This window comes from Cannabis sativa, chromosome 7 (assembly GCF_029168945.1).
Source record: "Cannabis sativa cultivar Pink pepper isolate KNU-18-1 chromosome 7, ASM2916894v1, whole genome shotgun sequence".
Classification (NCBI taxonomy): Eukaryota; Viridiplantae; Streptophyta; class Magnoliopsida; order Rosales; family Cannabaceae; genus Cannabis; species Cannabis sativa.
Window position 1 is genome coordinate 55201061 of NC_083607.1, and position 14186 is coordinate 55215246.

Consider the following 14186-nt stretch of genomic DNA (forward strand, 5'->3'; position numbering starts at 1 on the left):
CTCGCTCAACTCGTTGCTTTTTTCCCCTAACGATTAACGGCCGTTAAATGTACAACTATTTTATTTATGGACCAATTTGCAAAAATAAAACAACTCTCCAATGTATATAAAGTTTGGGCCTAATTTTGATAAAAAATATTTCTAGTTGGATTGAAAAAACACACAATTTAATATGTTGGGTTTTCTATTTGGATAAATTATTAACTTAGACCTTATCTTTAAAAACAAAAAATAGTTACAGTAGAACCTCTATTCAAGAATAGACTTGGAACCAAGCAAATTATATTCTTATTGAGAGATTATAACTAAATAGAGTTATACTAGAAAAAAAAATTAAAATACTAAAAAATATTAATCTAACCATAATAACAATAAATAATTATTAATACTATATTATAATAAAATTATTTTAGAGTAAATATAATGGTAATACATATGTTACAATTTAGAATAAAATTATTAATTTTATGTAAATAAATTTACAAAACATATGTATATATTTTATTAAGATGTAATTATTCTTATATAGAGGTATACTTTGTTAATACGGGACTTAGAAAATGTATAACTAATTACAATTTAGAGGTTATTCTTATTTATAACTGGCCCAAATTGGGACTTGATTTTTTTATAACAAATTAGAGGTTATTCTTGAATAGAGTATTCTTAAATAGAGGTTCTACTGTATATGTTTTGCAATTAAGGGTTTGATTGGTTTGTGATTCAAAAATTGTGTTTTTAAAAAATGTATTTTGGAAACAAAAATTTAAATTTTGTAAGTGAAAAATTGTTTCTAAATATGTGATTGGTTGTAGTGTGATTTAATGTTTTTGAGTTTAAAAAATTAAATATGTGATTGTGTTGTGTTAAAATTAGATACGCAAGTGCACGTAGTCACAAACAAGTAATACAATGGTAAGTAAAAGAGTATCGTCTCCACAGGGACTGTGAAAATAAAATTTCTATTGCAAAAACTAATTACCAAGCAACAAGCCTAAAAACTAAAATTAAATGATTAATGAATCAACTAAAGGAGTAAGAAAAATAAGTAAATTAACTCAAAAGTAGATGCAAGATGAAAATAAAATTTAGTTGTAAGCTTTTGAAATGTGAAAGGCTTGAACTATTGAATCCCCCTATGTTTAGCAAAAACTGTGCGTTTTTGCTGCAGCAAAAAGTTAGCAAATCTTTAGCAAAAATCCCAGGTTAACAAGAACTCCATTAAAGTGCACAAAACTCTTCCAAATTTTATGCAATCAATCCTTGGGCCTGTTCAAACATATTCCTATGCCAAGCAAGCTCAAGAATACCATTTCAAGCATAGTTCTCAATTGTTACACAAGGATATAACATATTCCTATGTTATTTCAAATCTAACCTAAAAAAGATTAAGAACTTGTGTCATTCAAGCTAAGTCCATTACATTTAACCTTTCCAGAATTAAATATAACTCAATAATCAAGCTATTGGTGGCCAAACAATATCAAGAAATTAGCAATACACACACTTGAATGAACATGAGAATTTTTACTAAATATTTGCATAAGAAAATTACTCAACTAAACATAGGATTCTTCAACAGTTCAAACCATTAAAAAGTTTAGCTCATAGCTAACTCAAGAACCACCATTACAAGATAAAACTTAGACATGGAGTTTGAATGTTAAGTTAAAGAAATTAAAAGAGAGAAGAAATTAAAAGAGAGAAGAAAGTAATAGCAAACAATAATGGAGGATTTTTCCAAAAGGATGGATGTTGAATCTTGTTGTGCTTCTCCTCTTTCCTCCTCCTTCTTCTTCTTCTTTCAATCTTCTTTTTTTCTGTGTAAAAATGGCAGCCCCCAAAACTCCTTTTTCGTTCAGCCCCTTTCTTTTCCCTAAAATGGAGGCTTCTTTCTTTCTTATCTCTCCTTAGGTTTTGTACATTTTTGCCCCAAATAAACCCTACACATGTCATGTAGATAGCCTCTCCATGTAATAGCTCCAGCCACCACTCTTATATTGCCACATCATCTCCACAAATGCCACATCTTTTAATGAAATGCCAACTCACCCTTTTTCTAAGAAAATAAAACACATCAGCCACAAATCTGTTTGCTGCAGCAAAAACTTCACAGAATTTCAGCAAAATTAAGAACATGACTAACTTGCTATTTTCTTTGCCAATTTATGCACAAGAGTTATTGATTTTAACTAACAACTTCAAAATACACACAAAGACATAAAACACTAAAACTTTCACAAATTAAGAGACAAACATAATTTAAATGACACACAATTACATAAAAAACATGCTTGAAGTGATATCAAATAACTCTTTACTCAAGAGTTATCAAATACCCCCAAACTTATGACATTGCTCGTCCTCGAGTGATGAGAACAAAACCACCCAAACTAGAACAACAAACAGCTCACAGAATTTCAAAACAAACGACACTGAACTGAACAAAGATATTCAACCAAAAACAAAAACAGGATGCAACTTGTCTTGTCAATGCACACACCTAGGGGAAATAGCTCTCAGGAATAATGTTTTGCAAAAGGCAACTGAATGAAGATCTTGCTCAAGCGTTAAACCAAATTCTTTAAGTTTAAATGTCGCTGCCCAAAATAGGTGTCAAGTGCCCCTCTCTCTTGTTTTTTAAACATAGCTTTTCCTAAACAATTTCGATCAACTAACATGTAAGCTAAACATTGGTCCTCAAGTTCAAATGATGCCTCCATAGGTTACCTAACAACTTCCTCTCCACTAATGTAGACACACACCACTCCAAGGATCAATAGGACTTTGCCAAGCTTGTAATGATAGGCTAGGGTGAAGGTAAGATAGGGAAAATTAGTTTCGGTTCGAACCACCCTAAACACATTGATCTTTATAGGACCTAAGCAATGCACAATAAATTCTTCCCTTAAGAAACCCCACAAACCACATATAACTCTTGCCACTAGCTTTAATTCTTTACTAATATATATATATATATATCTACATGCATTTTTTTTTTTTATATTTTTTTTTTTTTGGCACCCCCAAACTTATTTTTGACTTTGATCTCTCTTTTTTTTTTTTTTTTTTTTTCAAGAAAGGGGGGACAATTCTAAGTACAAACTTTTTTTTTTCTTTTTTTTTTTCATTTTTTTTTGAATAATAAACTTATATAAACTAAATAGAGATGACATAAACTAGCTAGATGGCAAGATACCAATAAAGGTGAGAACCACTCCCCCCCCCCAAACTTAAAGAACAACATTGTCCTCAATGTTTAGAAAAAGAGAAAAGAAAATTGGCAAATACTCACCCAATTGACATTCACTCACTACGCTCCCCACAACTCCCAAATATGCAATAAAAATTAGTATCTTATAAAGACCAATGCGTCTTGGGGGTGAGGTGAAAAAGAGAAGTTATGTCTAGCTAGGCTATGTAGTGGCGAAGAAAAGAAAATGTGAATATCAAGCTCAAAGGGGAAAAACTAGGGATAAAATATTCAAGGGTAGGCTTCAAGGTTCAAACGTTCCAAACATGGCCTATATCACTTCCTCGGGGTAGGGATGTCTAGGATTTCGCCTCAAGGAAAAATTGCTAAGTAATTCTAGAGACTTAAACTCTCACAAAGGTTTAGTTCAAACTAATTAGTGACACAAATCATTTAGTCAAGCTATGAGCACAATCAAGAGAGGCAAACTTTCAACAACGAAGGGCAACCAACATGTTAACTTAAAACAAGCAGCTTAAAACTCAAAAAGAAAAACATTCAGTTTCAAGAACTAAGTGGAAACACAACATCGTCATCGAGCCCCCCTAGGCAACACTAACAAAGACAAGATACAACCCGAACATAAAACAACAAGACAAACAACAACAACTATAACAGAAAAAACAAGAACACAAATAGAAAAGACAAGTGAAAAATAAATACTGAAGCTGAAAGAAAAAATACTCCCTCTGTCTATCCCTCGGGGTCATCCTCTGAAGCGCTAGAGTCTTCCGGAGCTTCTGGATCAGTCCATCGAGCAAACACTTCTTGTGGGAACACTGGAAAGTCAACTATCGGCCTTGGCGCCATTCGCTTTAGAGATTTTGCTAATGCAGTGTCACGTGCCTGAACATAGCGAAAGTAGGTAAGTTGCTTCTCCTCAAGGTGTGCTAGGCGATCCATGATTTGTTCGTGCTGAGTGCGAGGAAGATTGGCGGAAGTCGTCTGACTGCTAGATGGTTGGTGACGTTTGGGAGGAGCAGTCGAGGGTGTGCAATGAGTGGCAACACGCTGAATCGAGACCAAATCAATGCTGATCCGCTCTCTCAGAAGTTCTTCATCGTCCCCAATAGCGGCATTACCCGCTAGGCAAATCTGAGTGATGAGAGCGGGGAAAAATAACTTGCCGCCTTTTTTCTGAAAACACTTCCAAATTTCCTCATAAATGATCTTGCCCACATTTATTTTCTTGCCTGCCAGGATGCAATACAATAAACAGAGGCGTGTTTGGCTCACTGTGGTGTCATGTGTTGTGGGCATCAAAGAGCACTTAATAAAAGCAAGCCAAACACTCGCTTCAGGCCGTAGAGATGAGTGTAACAAGGTGCGGTGGCCGGAAGACGAGATAGACCATTCAGAACCCGGGTGAGCAACAGCACGAAGCACGGCGTCATATGGAATAGAAGCTGGGTTAATCCTCCAAAGAGCAAACTCATCCTCAAGCGGAGCTCTCAATCCATATAAGTCGTTAATCACATCAGGAGAAAAGGGAACACTCTGACCCCTCACTCTAACGACATCAGGATATTTTGGATCAAGAGCAGCATAAAATGCAGGGGCAACCGAGGCCACAGCGGGCTTAGGAACTGCACAAAATTTCTCCCACTTGTGCTCCGCAATCAAATTGGTAATATATGCAGGTAAAGCTTCCGGGGCAGGGAGAAAGCCGCGCTCGGCCAACTGGCTGCGGGTTCGTAATATCTCAAACCGCTCTTGATGACGGACGGGGTCGGCTTTGGCTCTAGGACGAGTAGTGGGGTTCTGTTTAGGTGGTGGACATGTGAAAGTGGTGCGCTTAGGCTTGGGTTGGCCCTTGGAGGTTGAGGGAGAGGCTTTGGCGAGTGGAGCTTTGGGTTTAGGTGAAGAGGCCTTACGGGGACGAGTACGGGGTGGTGAGTGTGTGGAGGAGGAAGGCAAGGCAAGGGTTGGTGGGTTTGGGTGGGTTGGTTGTTGTGGTGGAGGTTTGGGCAAGGTGTTGGCCGGAGCTTTACGCTTACGAGATTTTGATTTGGTGGTTGACATGGCTCAATCTCACAATAATAAGCTTAAAAATATCTGCTAAACAAGTCACCACTCAACAGAATATTAGTAACCAAAATTAATCACATCAAGTTCAGCATGCTATCAACACATTTTAGTGACAATAACAATCTTTCAGCTTGAATATCCACCTATAGACGCAAAATAAGAATTAAGCACAATGAGCCCTAGAATATGCAATCCTCTAAACAATATAGATTCTCAAAATGCAATCACCCAACACTAAAATTATCATCATGACAAAAATGGGCAGCAATTTCAACATTATTATCACAATAAATTAGAGCATAATTCTATCCCAACAATATCACCAACCAAAACAAAAGAAAATAAGCATACCACAACAAAAATCCAAAGAATGCAATGCCAAAGTCGGCACAATGTGGAAGCTCCTCCCACTCAACAGTCACCAACTAAAAATGGTGGTTTCGGACTACTGGAGCACCCGGAGAAGGGCGGTGGTGAGTGTGTCCGACGGGTTGAGGGATGGTGGCCAAAGAGAGGGAAAGGTCGGGTTAGGGAAAGGTCGGGTCTGGTGAAGTGGTTTCCAGGCGAACTCGGGTCTGGTGGGTTTTGAGGTGGGCTCGGTTTCCTGGGGGTCGAACAGTGGCGGCTGGGTGGGTCAAAATCGGAGCAAGGGGCGGAGTCGAAATGGAGGTGATAGAGGGTCAGTTTCTGGGTTTTTGCAGAGATGCGATGGGGTGAAATCGCGAACAATGGTGGCCGGCGATTGGGTCGGCTGATCGTGGGGTGCGGTCGGGTGGTGGCGAGGAGGCGATGGGGTGGTCGGGCGATGGGGAGTGGTTCAGTTTTCTGGGCAGGAGGAAGAAGGAGGGGGCTGGGAGTGGTTTCTGGGTTGGGTTTCGAAGGTGGGGGCTGGGAAAGTTTTCTGGGTTGGGGGGAAAGGTCGGGTTAGGGAAATTTTTGAAATTAAATTTTTTTTTTTTTATGTAATAATATTAACACAGAAATGGAGGCTTCTTTTTTCTGTGTAAAAATGGCAGCCCCCAAAACTCCTTTTTCGTTCAGCCCCTTTCTTTTCCCTAAAATGGAGGCTTCTTTAGGTTTTGTACCTTTTTGCCCCAAATAAACCCTACACATGTCATGTAGATAGCCTCTCCATGTAATAGCTCCAGCCACCACTCTTATATTGCCACATCATCTCCACAAATGCCACATCTTTTAATGAAATGCCAACTCACCCTTTTTCTAAGAAAATAAAACACATCAGCCACAAATCATTTCTTTGCGGCAAAGAAAACTTCACAGAATTTCAGCAAAATTAAGAACATGACTAACTTGCTATTTTCTTTGCCAATTTATGCACAAGAGTTATTGATTTTAACTAACAACTTCAAAATACACACAAAGACATAAAACACTAAAACTTTCACAAATTAAGAGACAAACATAATTTAAATGACACACAATTACATAAAAAACATGCTTGAAGTGATATCAAATAACTCTTTACTCAAGAGTTATCAGATTGGTTGAGAAAGTAAAAATAAAAAAGTAAGAAATAATTGGAGAGTTTTTGGATTCAATAATTTGAAAACATAAAAAACATAAAAAATGGTGTTTTCATTTTTTAGTCTAAAACTCAAAATAGTATTCAAATTTTGTTTTTAAAAACACTCAACCAATCAATAATTCTTAAGTGGACCCCACCATTTTAATTTTAAAAAACATAAAACAGTTTTCAAATCCTAAGTGAATGTTCTCACAACTGAGTAAGGAAGAAAGTGTATAGAAAGTGATGTTGGTTTGGTTAATTTGGTTTATATGGGATTAATTTTTTCGCAGAAGTAAGAAATATCAGGTGGAGATTGTTGTTTTTTTGGCGCGTATCACTCTTGATAAATAGAGAAAAGCTTAAGAAAAAGTTCGTTTTCTTCATTTGATATTTAGTATCTTTTGGATGGGGTTGAGTCGTGGTTTAAACAAGGTTATGAAAAACTCAAGGTTAATTTTGATGCTACGTTGTTTGACGAGGAGGGAAGGCATAGTTTTGGTGGGGTTGTTATGGATCACCACGTTTGAGTCGAGGTTGGGATTTCGCAACTGGGGTTGGGCGCCCTACGATTGGTTAACGATATTTTTTAAAAGTTATTATATTAAATTATATATGACCAGATTCTTAAATGCACACTAGCAACAAGAGAGTGCCTAATAAATAATTGGGGCTTTTTCATTTTTACACTTTAAAATAGTTTTTTTTTTTTTTTTTTTTTTTTTTTGCATTTTTACAAAATTCTACATAGATTCCCCTATTGTAACTAGCGTTGCAACTTAAATTGCAATAAAAAATCGTAGAGAAACCCCTATTGCAATTAGCGCTGCAACCACTTTAGAAACCTAAACTGTAATTTTTTTTTAAAAAAAGGTAAAAAAATAATATATGAGGTAAGTTCCCTAAATAATTTCCTTCTACTTCATTACTAGTAGACACCAGTAGTGCCTAACATTTTTTAGACGTGTTACTTTATGATTAGCTAGCAATACTCCTTAAAAATTATTACATTAAACTACATAAATTTTGATATTTAGTTGAACCAATAATAATATTAACACATCAAAAACGTGTTAACCAGTGTAGTAGTGCATGTTTGGCATCATAACTAAAAAACTGTTTTTTGTTTTTAAAAACAGAAAATTATTTTTAAAAACAATTTGACTTGTTTGACCTTGTTTTTTAAAAACAGTTTTCAGAAAACAAAGTTAGAAAAAACAAGAATTTTGAAAATAACAAAGAGGAGTGCTAGGGAAACTCTTTTTTGCACTCTCTTTTACACTCTCTTCCTAATTGAGTGACATGTGTAACTTTCTAAAATATGTTTAAGTATAGTTACAATTATACCCTTTTTTACTTATCATTAATAATTAAAATGTGTTATCTCTTATATCTAGTTTGAATAATGTCTTTATTTCTTATGTTAATCGATCTGCAAATAGGGTTGCCCATTGTGTTGCTAGGGCGTCTTCTTTATCGTCAGGTTGTACGTATTTTGAGCGGAATGCTTCGTCTTTTTTGTGTGACATTGTTAAGGTTGATGCCTATTAATCTTAATGAAATTTCCTTATTAAAAAAAATGTATTATCTCATTTACTTGTTTATTTGTTTGGACTATTTTATTAATTTCTCATTTTTTTACTAAGTAATATGTACTACTATGCATCATTTTTTTTTAATAATAAATATGTAATATTTTATGTTATTAAAAATAAAAAACACTAACTCTTTTTTTTTCAATAAATTTTACATCAGTTTTTTTTCTTTTTATATTGTATCATTTTTTAAATTATTTTATTTCATATTTGTTATATATATATATAAAAAATAATAAAAGGAAAAAAATAAACTAATATAATTATGCTTAGTCAATAGTATATGTTAGATCGATTTACTTTTGTTTTATTTTTTTAAGTAAAAAAAAATTAGTTTCATGAATAGGCAAAAAAAAAAAAAACTAATTGATTTAACATATGCAGTATATACATATTTGATTAGAGAGAAATTTGAAAACTATTTAAGAGAATGTAAAAAAAATAAAAACACGAATATTTTTTTAAAAGAATGATATGAAGCAAAAAAAAAAAAAATGAAAGAAAATAATAAAAAAATTGGTAAAAAATTTATGAAAAGAAATATTTTTCTATTTTTTATAAAGTAAATAGCCAATATTTATTATAAAATAAATTAAAAGAATGATTTATTGTGGTACATATTATCTATTAAAAAATAAAATTTTAATAAAAAAAATTATATAATTTAATTAAGTTTTTTTATTGTCTAAATAACAAACAAACAAGTTAATAAAATCACACATTTTAATTATCTGTAAAAATAAATAGATTAATTATTAGTTTTAAAAAAATAAATGAGATGACTCATTTTAATTATCATTAATAAAAACTAAATCATGAGGACATAATTGTAATTATTTTTAAATATAATTTAAATTGTTACACATGTCACTCAATTAGGAAGAGAGTGTAAAAGAGAGTGCAAAAGAGAGTTTCCCTATCACTCCTCTGAAAATATTGTTTTCTATTTTAAAAACCAATTCACTTTTGGTCAATATTGTTTTTAAAAATCACTAACCAAAAGTGACTTGTGTTTTAAAAACTTCAAAAACTATTTTTTGTTCTCATTTCTAAAAACAATTTTTTAAAACAAAAAATAAAAAACAATACCAAAGATGCTCCTAATTTTTATCATTTCTCTTTTAAAGATGAACCTTAAAAAATAGTTAACACGAGGCAGAAAATCTGAAGGATGATGTGATGAGATACAGATGTCGAATTTGTATTGGTGAAATAGGGAAGAGAATTCAGAAGAGGACAAGTGTTGATAATATATTATTACAACAACCCATACCCATACCAATACCCAAACCCACAAACAAAAATTCATATATTTTCTTCTGCTAATCTCAATCCCAACATCTTCAACCTCAACCTCAATTCTGGTAATTTCATTTTCCTGCGTTCACCTCTTCATTCCCGCCAATTATTGCGCTTTCATTTTGAATTTCGGTCGACCTTTAATCATTGCAGTTGTAAACTTTGTTGTTCTATCTTCGAAATCCGGGACAATTTTCTGCTTGGAATTGACTACCAAGGATTGGAGTTTTTCTCTGCCATTATCATTCTAAAGTAAGGGTTTTTAATCCAAATTATGTAATTTTGCTATAATTGTCAATATTTTTGGTGTTTTTTGTTTTTATCTTTTCAATTATGATTGATTGATTTAGGGTTTCTTCTTGAAGGAAGAAAGGATAGTTTGCTGGTCCAATTAGGGCTGGCAGCTGGGTAATTTCCACCACGGCTCTTTGTAAAGAGACTTGTGCTAAGAAGATTAATAGGGGTAAACAATGCAAGGAAACTGTTCCTAAATTCTTGATTGCATCCCCTACGTTTCACGGTGGTCGTGGTGCCCTACCTTCGGCTGGTGGGCATCCGGCGGATCTTACCTTCCTTGCTGGTGGTGGTTGCTGAAATTCGCACTCAAACTTATATTTTTGGATCATCTATACTTGTTAAGAATACTGATATTTTTTGTGGGTAGTTTTCTTTTGGTTAACTTGTTCATTGGTACAAATAATCTATTTAAAAATGGTTGGGATCAAGCAGCTTCAAGATGAGAATTTGTTGGCGAAATCTAAGCAATCAAAGTTGCCTCAGTTCCTTGAAGGTATGGTTTCAGATTATCCTTATTATCTGTCTAATTTTTGTTCCATTGCTTTTATCTTATACGCTAGTGTGATGTGCTAAACCCAGATGTTTACATATAATGGCTGTTCTTTTCATACGTAATATCCATTAATAAATGAGGTTTTAATCAGGGGTTTGTGGAATAAGTTTTTGCTCCACATGGTTGGCACTGACACTATTATATTATTAGTTTTTGTTCTAGAGTTTTATTGGTTTCAGAAAGTTACAAAACACTATACAGTTAGTAGTTGCACTGACCGAAGTGTTAGGCATAGTAATACTTATGTCTACCTTGCAACACCGACCTGTGTATTCTCTCACCTTTACTGGTTAGTCGGAAGTAATTAGTTAGGGGATATTTTATTTCCTGGTATCATACTTTGGGTCTTTACATAAAAGATCATGCTAGGTGATGAATAATAATGGTGCACTATTTAATGGATATGACCATCCACTGAGTATGTGTGTACCATTGTTTGGTTTTCCTAGGTTATTGTGTTTGTAGTGCAAGTACATGACCGACGTGTTTTTTTCTTGTCAATTTTATTAATTAATTGATAAATAGCAGGTATCAAAGTCCCTCTTTACCGCTTTGGTAACCAATCTCTAATCGATCATGAATCCTTTGGAGAACTTTCATGCATCTCTGAGGATGGAGATAGCATTTTAGACACTCTTCTTCTTGCGCAGGTATAGAAAACTACTAATTTCATGCTGGCTTTTTTAACAAAGTTCTAGCTGTTACTTCTATGTTCATTCTGATTGGCAGTGGGAAGATCGAGTGATGAAGGGAATCTTCCGATATGATGTGACAGCTTCTGAAATTAAGGTCTTTTTTTCTAAACAAATTGTATTTTCCTTTAAAGCTTATTGACATAGTTATTAGATGGTTATTTATTTTTGCAAATACTAATGAACTGTACAGGCTGTTGAAGGCAGGAAAAAGTTTCTTGCTCAGTTGAATGAAGGATGGAATCTGGGTCATTTTCCAAAGCCAGGAGAGAACCAGACTATCTATCAAGAGGATGTATTTCCATTTAATTCCGTGAAACAGCATGATGAGCTACTTTTCTGTGTTGCAAGCAGCGAACAAACAAAGCCTGTGTTAATTTCTTCAGCTGTTGTGCCTGATAATGCCTTTTTGATCTTTATAAATGTAAGGATTTGGTTTTAGTAACTTGTGTGTGTTTATGTCCAATTTATCGCCAACTTTGATCCTTGCTATGCAAACAAAGCCTAAAAATTGTAGCTTTCTATTTATGCTAGCATATTCTTTTTGCTAGCCAGTGATTTACTAATCTATTTGAACTTTTAAAGGCATCTCCGGTGGAATATGGCCATGTCTTGCTGGTACCATATCTCAATAATAGTTTCTACCAACTTCTGGATGTAAACATCTTGGAAATGGCTGTCAGGGTTGCTGTTGAAATAAATAATTGCTGTTTCCGGTTGTTTTATGACTTCTCACCTGATGCTTCTCATCTACATTTTCAGGTATAAACTCACTTAATCCCTTTAGTGTTTTTTTACATAGAGTAGCATCGTGTAATTCTCTTTGGGATAACTGGCGGGTGTACCTGCGTTTTGATGTTTTTGGTGGGTAATGGTTTTGATTTATTGTTTCATATATTGCCAACTCATGCCATCTTTTATTCAGGAAGTAAAAAACAAGTGTTGATATTTTTACTAATGAACCTACCAATTATAAGGCCTTTTATTTTACAAGTATTTTGTAATGTTATCATTGCTAACTTTTCTTTGGTGGAGTAAGGAGTGTGTGCATTACTTTAATTTCTGTTATGTTTGACCTTGTTTGCAAATGCCCTGAAAATTCATTTGTGTGCAGGCCTGCTATTTTCCCAACCCTTTAGCCGTTGAGCTCATGCCTGTTGATACGATTTTTGGTGACTTGCAAAGTTGGATGCATATCTCAGTTGTCACCGATTACCCAATTAAGACCCTCCTACTTGAGAGCAGTCACAAGTTTAAAATAATGATGGAGGTTCTTGTCAATATTTGCTCTTGTCTTCAGGATTTGAGCATTTCTTACAGTCTTCTGATATCTGATTGTGGCAAAAAGATCTTTTTATTTCTTCAGGTAAATGAGCTTTAGTCTTATGTTTATGTGCCTCCTCTTTATTCTCATCTCAAACAAAATCAATTCTCATTAATGTCATGGACTAAATGGAAACCCAACTTTTTATTTATACTATCTTTACTGGAAAATTATATTGTTTTCATTGTATTTTGTCAAGATTTATTGGTTTGTTAATTCTGACCTAATCTTTCTTTTACGGTTTCAGAAGTCGAAAGACTCTTCCTTCCTTTCTGCTTGGGAGTGTGGAGGTTACTTCTTGTATAAATCAAGGTCAGAATTCGGCGAGTGTACTGAGAAGACTATGCTGAAACAGCTCAGCTCTGTATCAATTGATGACGACGGTTTTAAAGCTGTGAAGCTTCTCTGTTGCAGCATAGCAAGTAAATTTGGTTTTTGAATTTCGAACCTACAATAATGAGTTTCATGGCCAAATATAACTGCTAAATAAAAGTCCATACTACTTCTAAAGTTAACATGTATTCAAGTTTCCAACTTGCTTAAGACTCACAATCCGTGTTGAACAAAGAAAAAGCACTAATATAGCTGTGATTGAAAGAATGATTTACATGATTCTCACATCTTAAGTGAGATTGCTTAGTTTAACAAAAGGGAAGAAAAAAAAAGTGAGATTGCTTTACTTCTGACCTTTACCTTTTTAGCACTTTTTGCTGATTCATGACAGATTGATATAGAGACATGAGAATTGATATACTAGATTGCAAAAGTGGTGGAATAATGTGATTTTCAACTTACACATGGGATATAAATTTTCTATCACTCCAAATTTGAGTTTCTTTTTCACTTTTTGTTCTTTTTCTTTTTTTTCAAGTACTAAAAATTACAAAAAGTTCCTTTTTTTTTTATTGTACCCGAAGTCTCAGGGCATTCAGGAGAGTTTCCTATATCATGTGTCAAAGTAATGACAGTTGTTGCTTTATTTGAATTTTTGAGCTTTATGATCTGGCAATGGAGTTAATACTACACAGCTCACTAGTAAACGACAAAAGTGTGTTGTCGTTTTTTGTTTTGGGGTCTGTTCTGCACACAATAAAAGAACATTTTTAGGTATATACCAAGATAGACTGCTCTGAACATCAACATCATTTAGCAAGGGTCACCATCTTCTAGCAAAACAGCCAAAATTTTCAAAGCTATCTATTTTTATTGTATTTTTTGTAAAAGCGATGTAATATAACGATATACAAAAATGTCAAATTGAATCCACCTAATAAATAATTAAAACTAGTATCTCTATTGATATGCTATTACCATTTTTATTTTAGTAAACATGCAAATGAAAATTATTACCATAGAAATAACTTCTATTCACCTGAAGTAAAACATGCCAATTTTTAGTATTAGCCCGACCTTAAATTTATAACAAGCTTTTTTCCTTTTAAAAAAATTACCACGAATTCTTTAATTTTTTAATTAATTTTTGACAATTTAATCTCTTTATTTTGTTCGTAGATTTAAAATATATTCTTAATCATCAATTACACGGTTTTCTTCTTAAAAAATACATTAATTTAATTGCTAATATTCTTACATCTCTCTCTTTGCAAGTATACTACTAAA

The 14186-nt window shown here is 33.7% G+C and overlaps 1 protein-coding gene across 13 annotated transcripts; it reads left to right on the top strand.

Moving 5' to 3' along the window:
• Nucleotides 1-9530: 9530 nt before the first annotated feature.
• LOC115697215 (GDP-L-galactose phosphorylase 1) lies at nt 9531-13392 on the top strand. 13 transcript variants are annotated; one of them, XM_061118988.1, is made up of 9 exons: nt 9531-9765; nt 9854-9952; nt 10051-10490; nt 11079-11200; nt 11280-11339; nt 11436-11666; nt 11828-12004; nt 12357-12608; nt 12814-13392. In XM_061118988.1, the coding sequence occupies exons 3-9, from the start codon at nt 10412-10414 to the stop codon at nt 13003-13005; spliced, it is 1113 nt and encodes a 370-aa protein (XP_060974971.1). In that variant the 5' UTR covers nt 9531-9765; nt 9854-9952; nt 10051-10411; the 3' UTR covers nt 13006-13392. The 13 variants fall into 13 exon arrangements, with proteins under 13 accessions (XP_060974971.1, XP_060974974.1, XP_060974970.1 ...); XM_061118991.1 differs by having other exon boundaries at nt 9608-9765; nt 12817-13392; XM_061118987.1 differs by having other exon boundaries at nt 9608-9765; nt 10066-10490; nt 11076-11200; nt 12817-13392.
• Nucleotides 13393-14186: the final 794 nt, after the last annotated feature.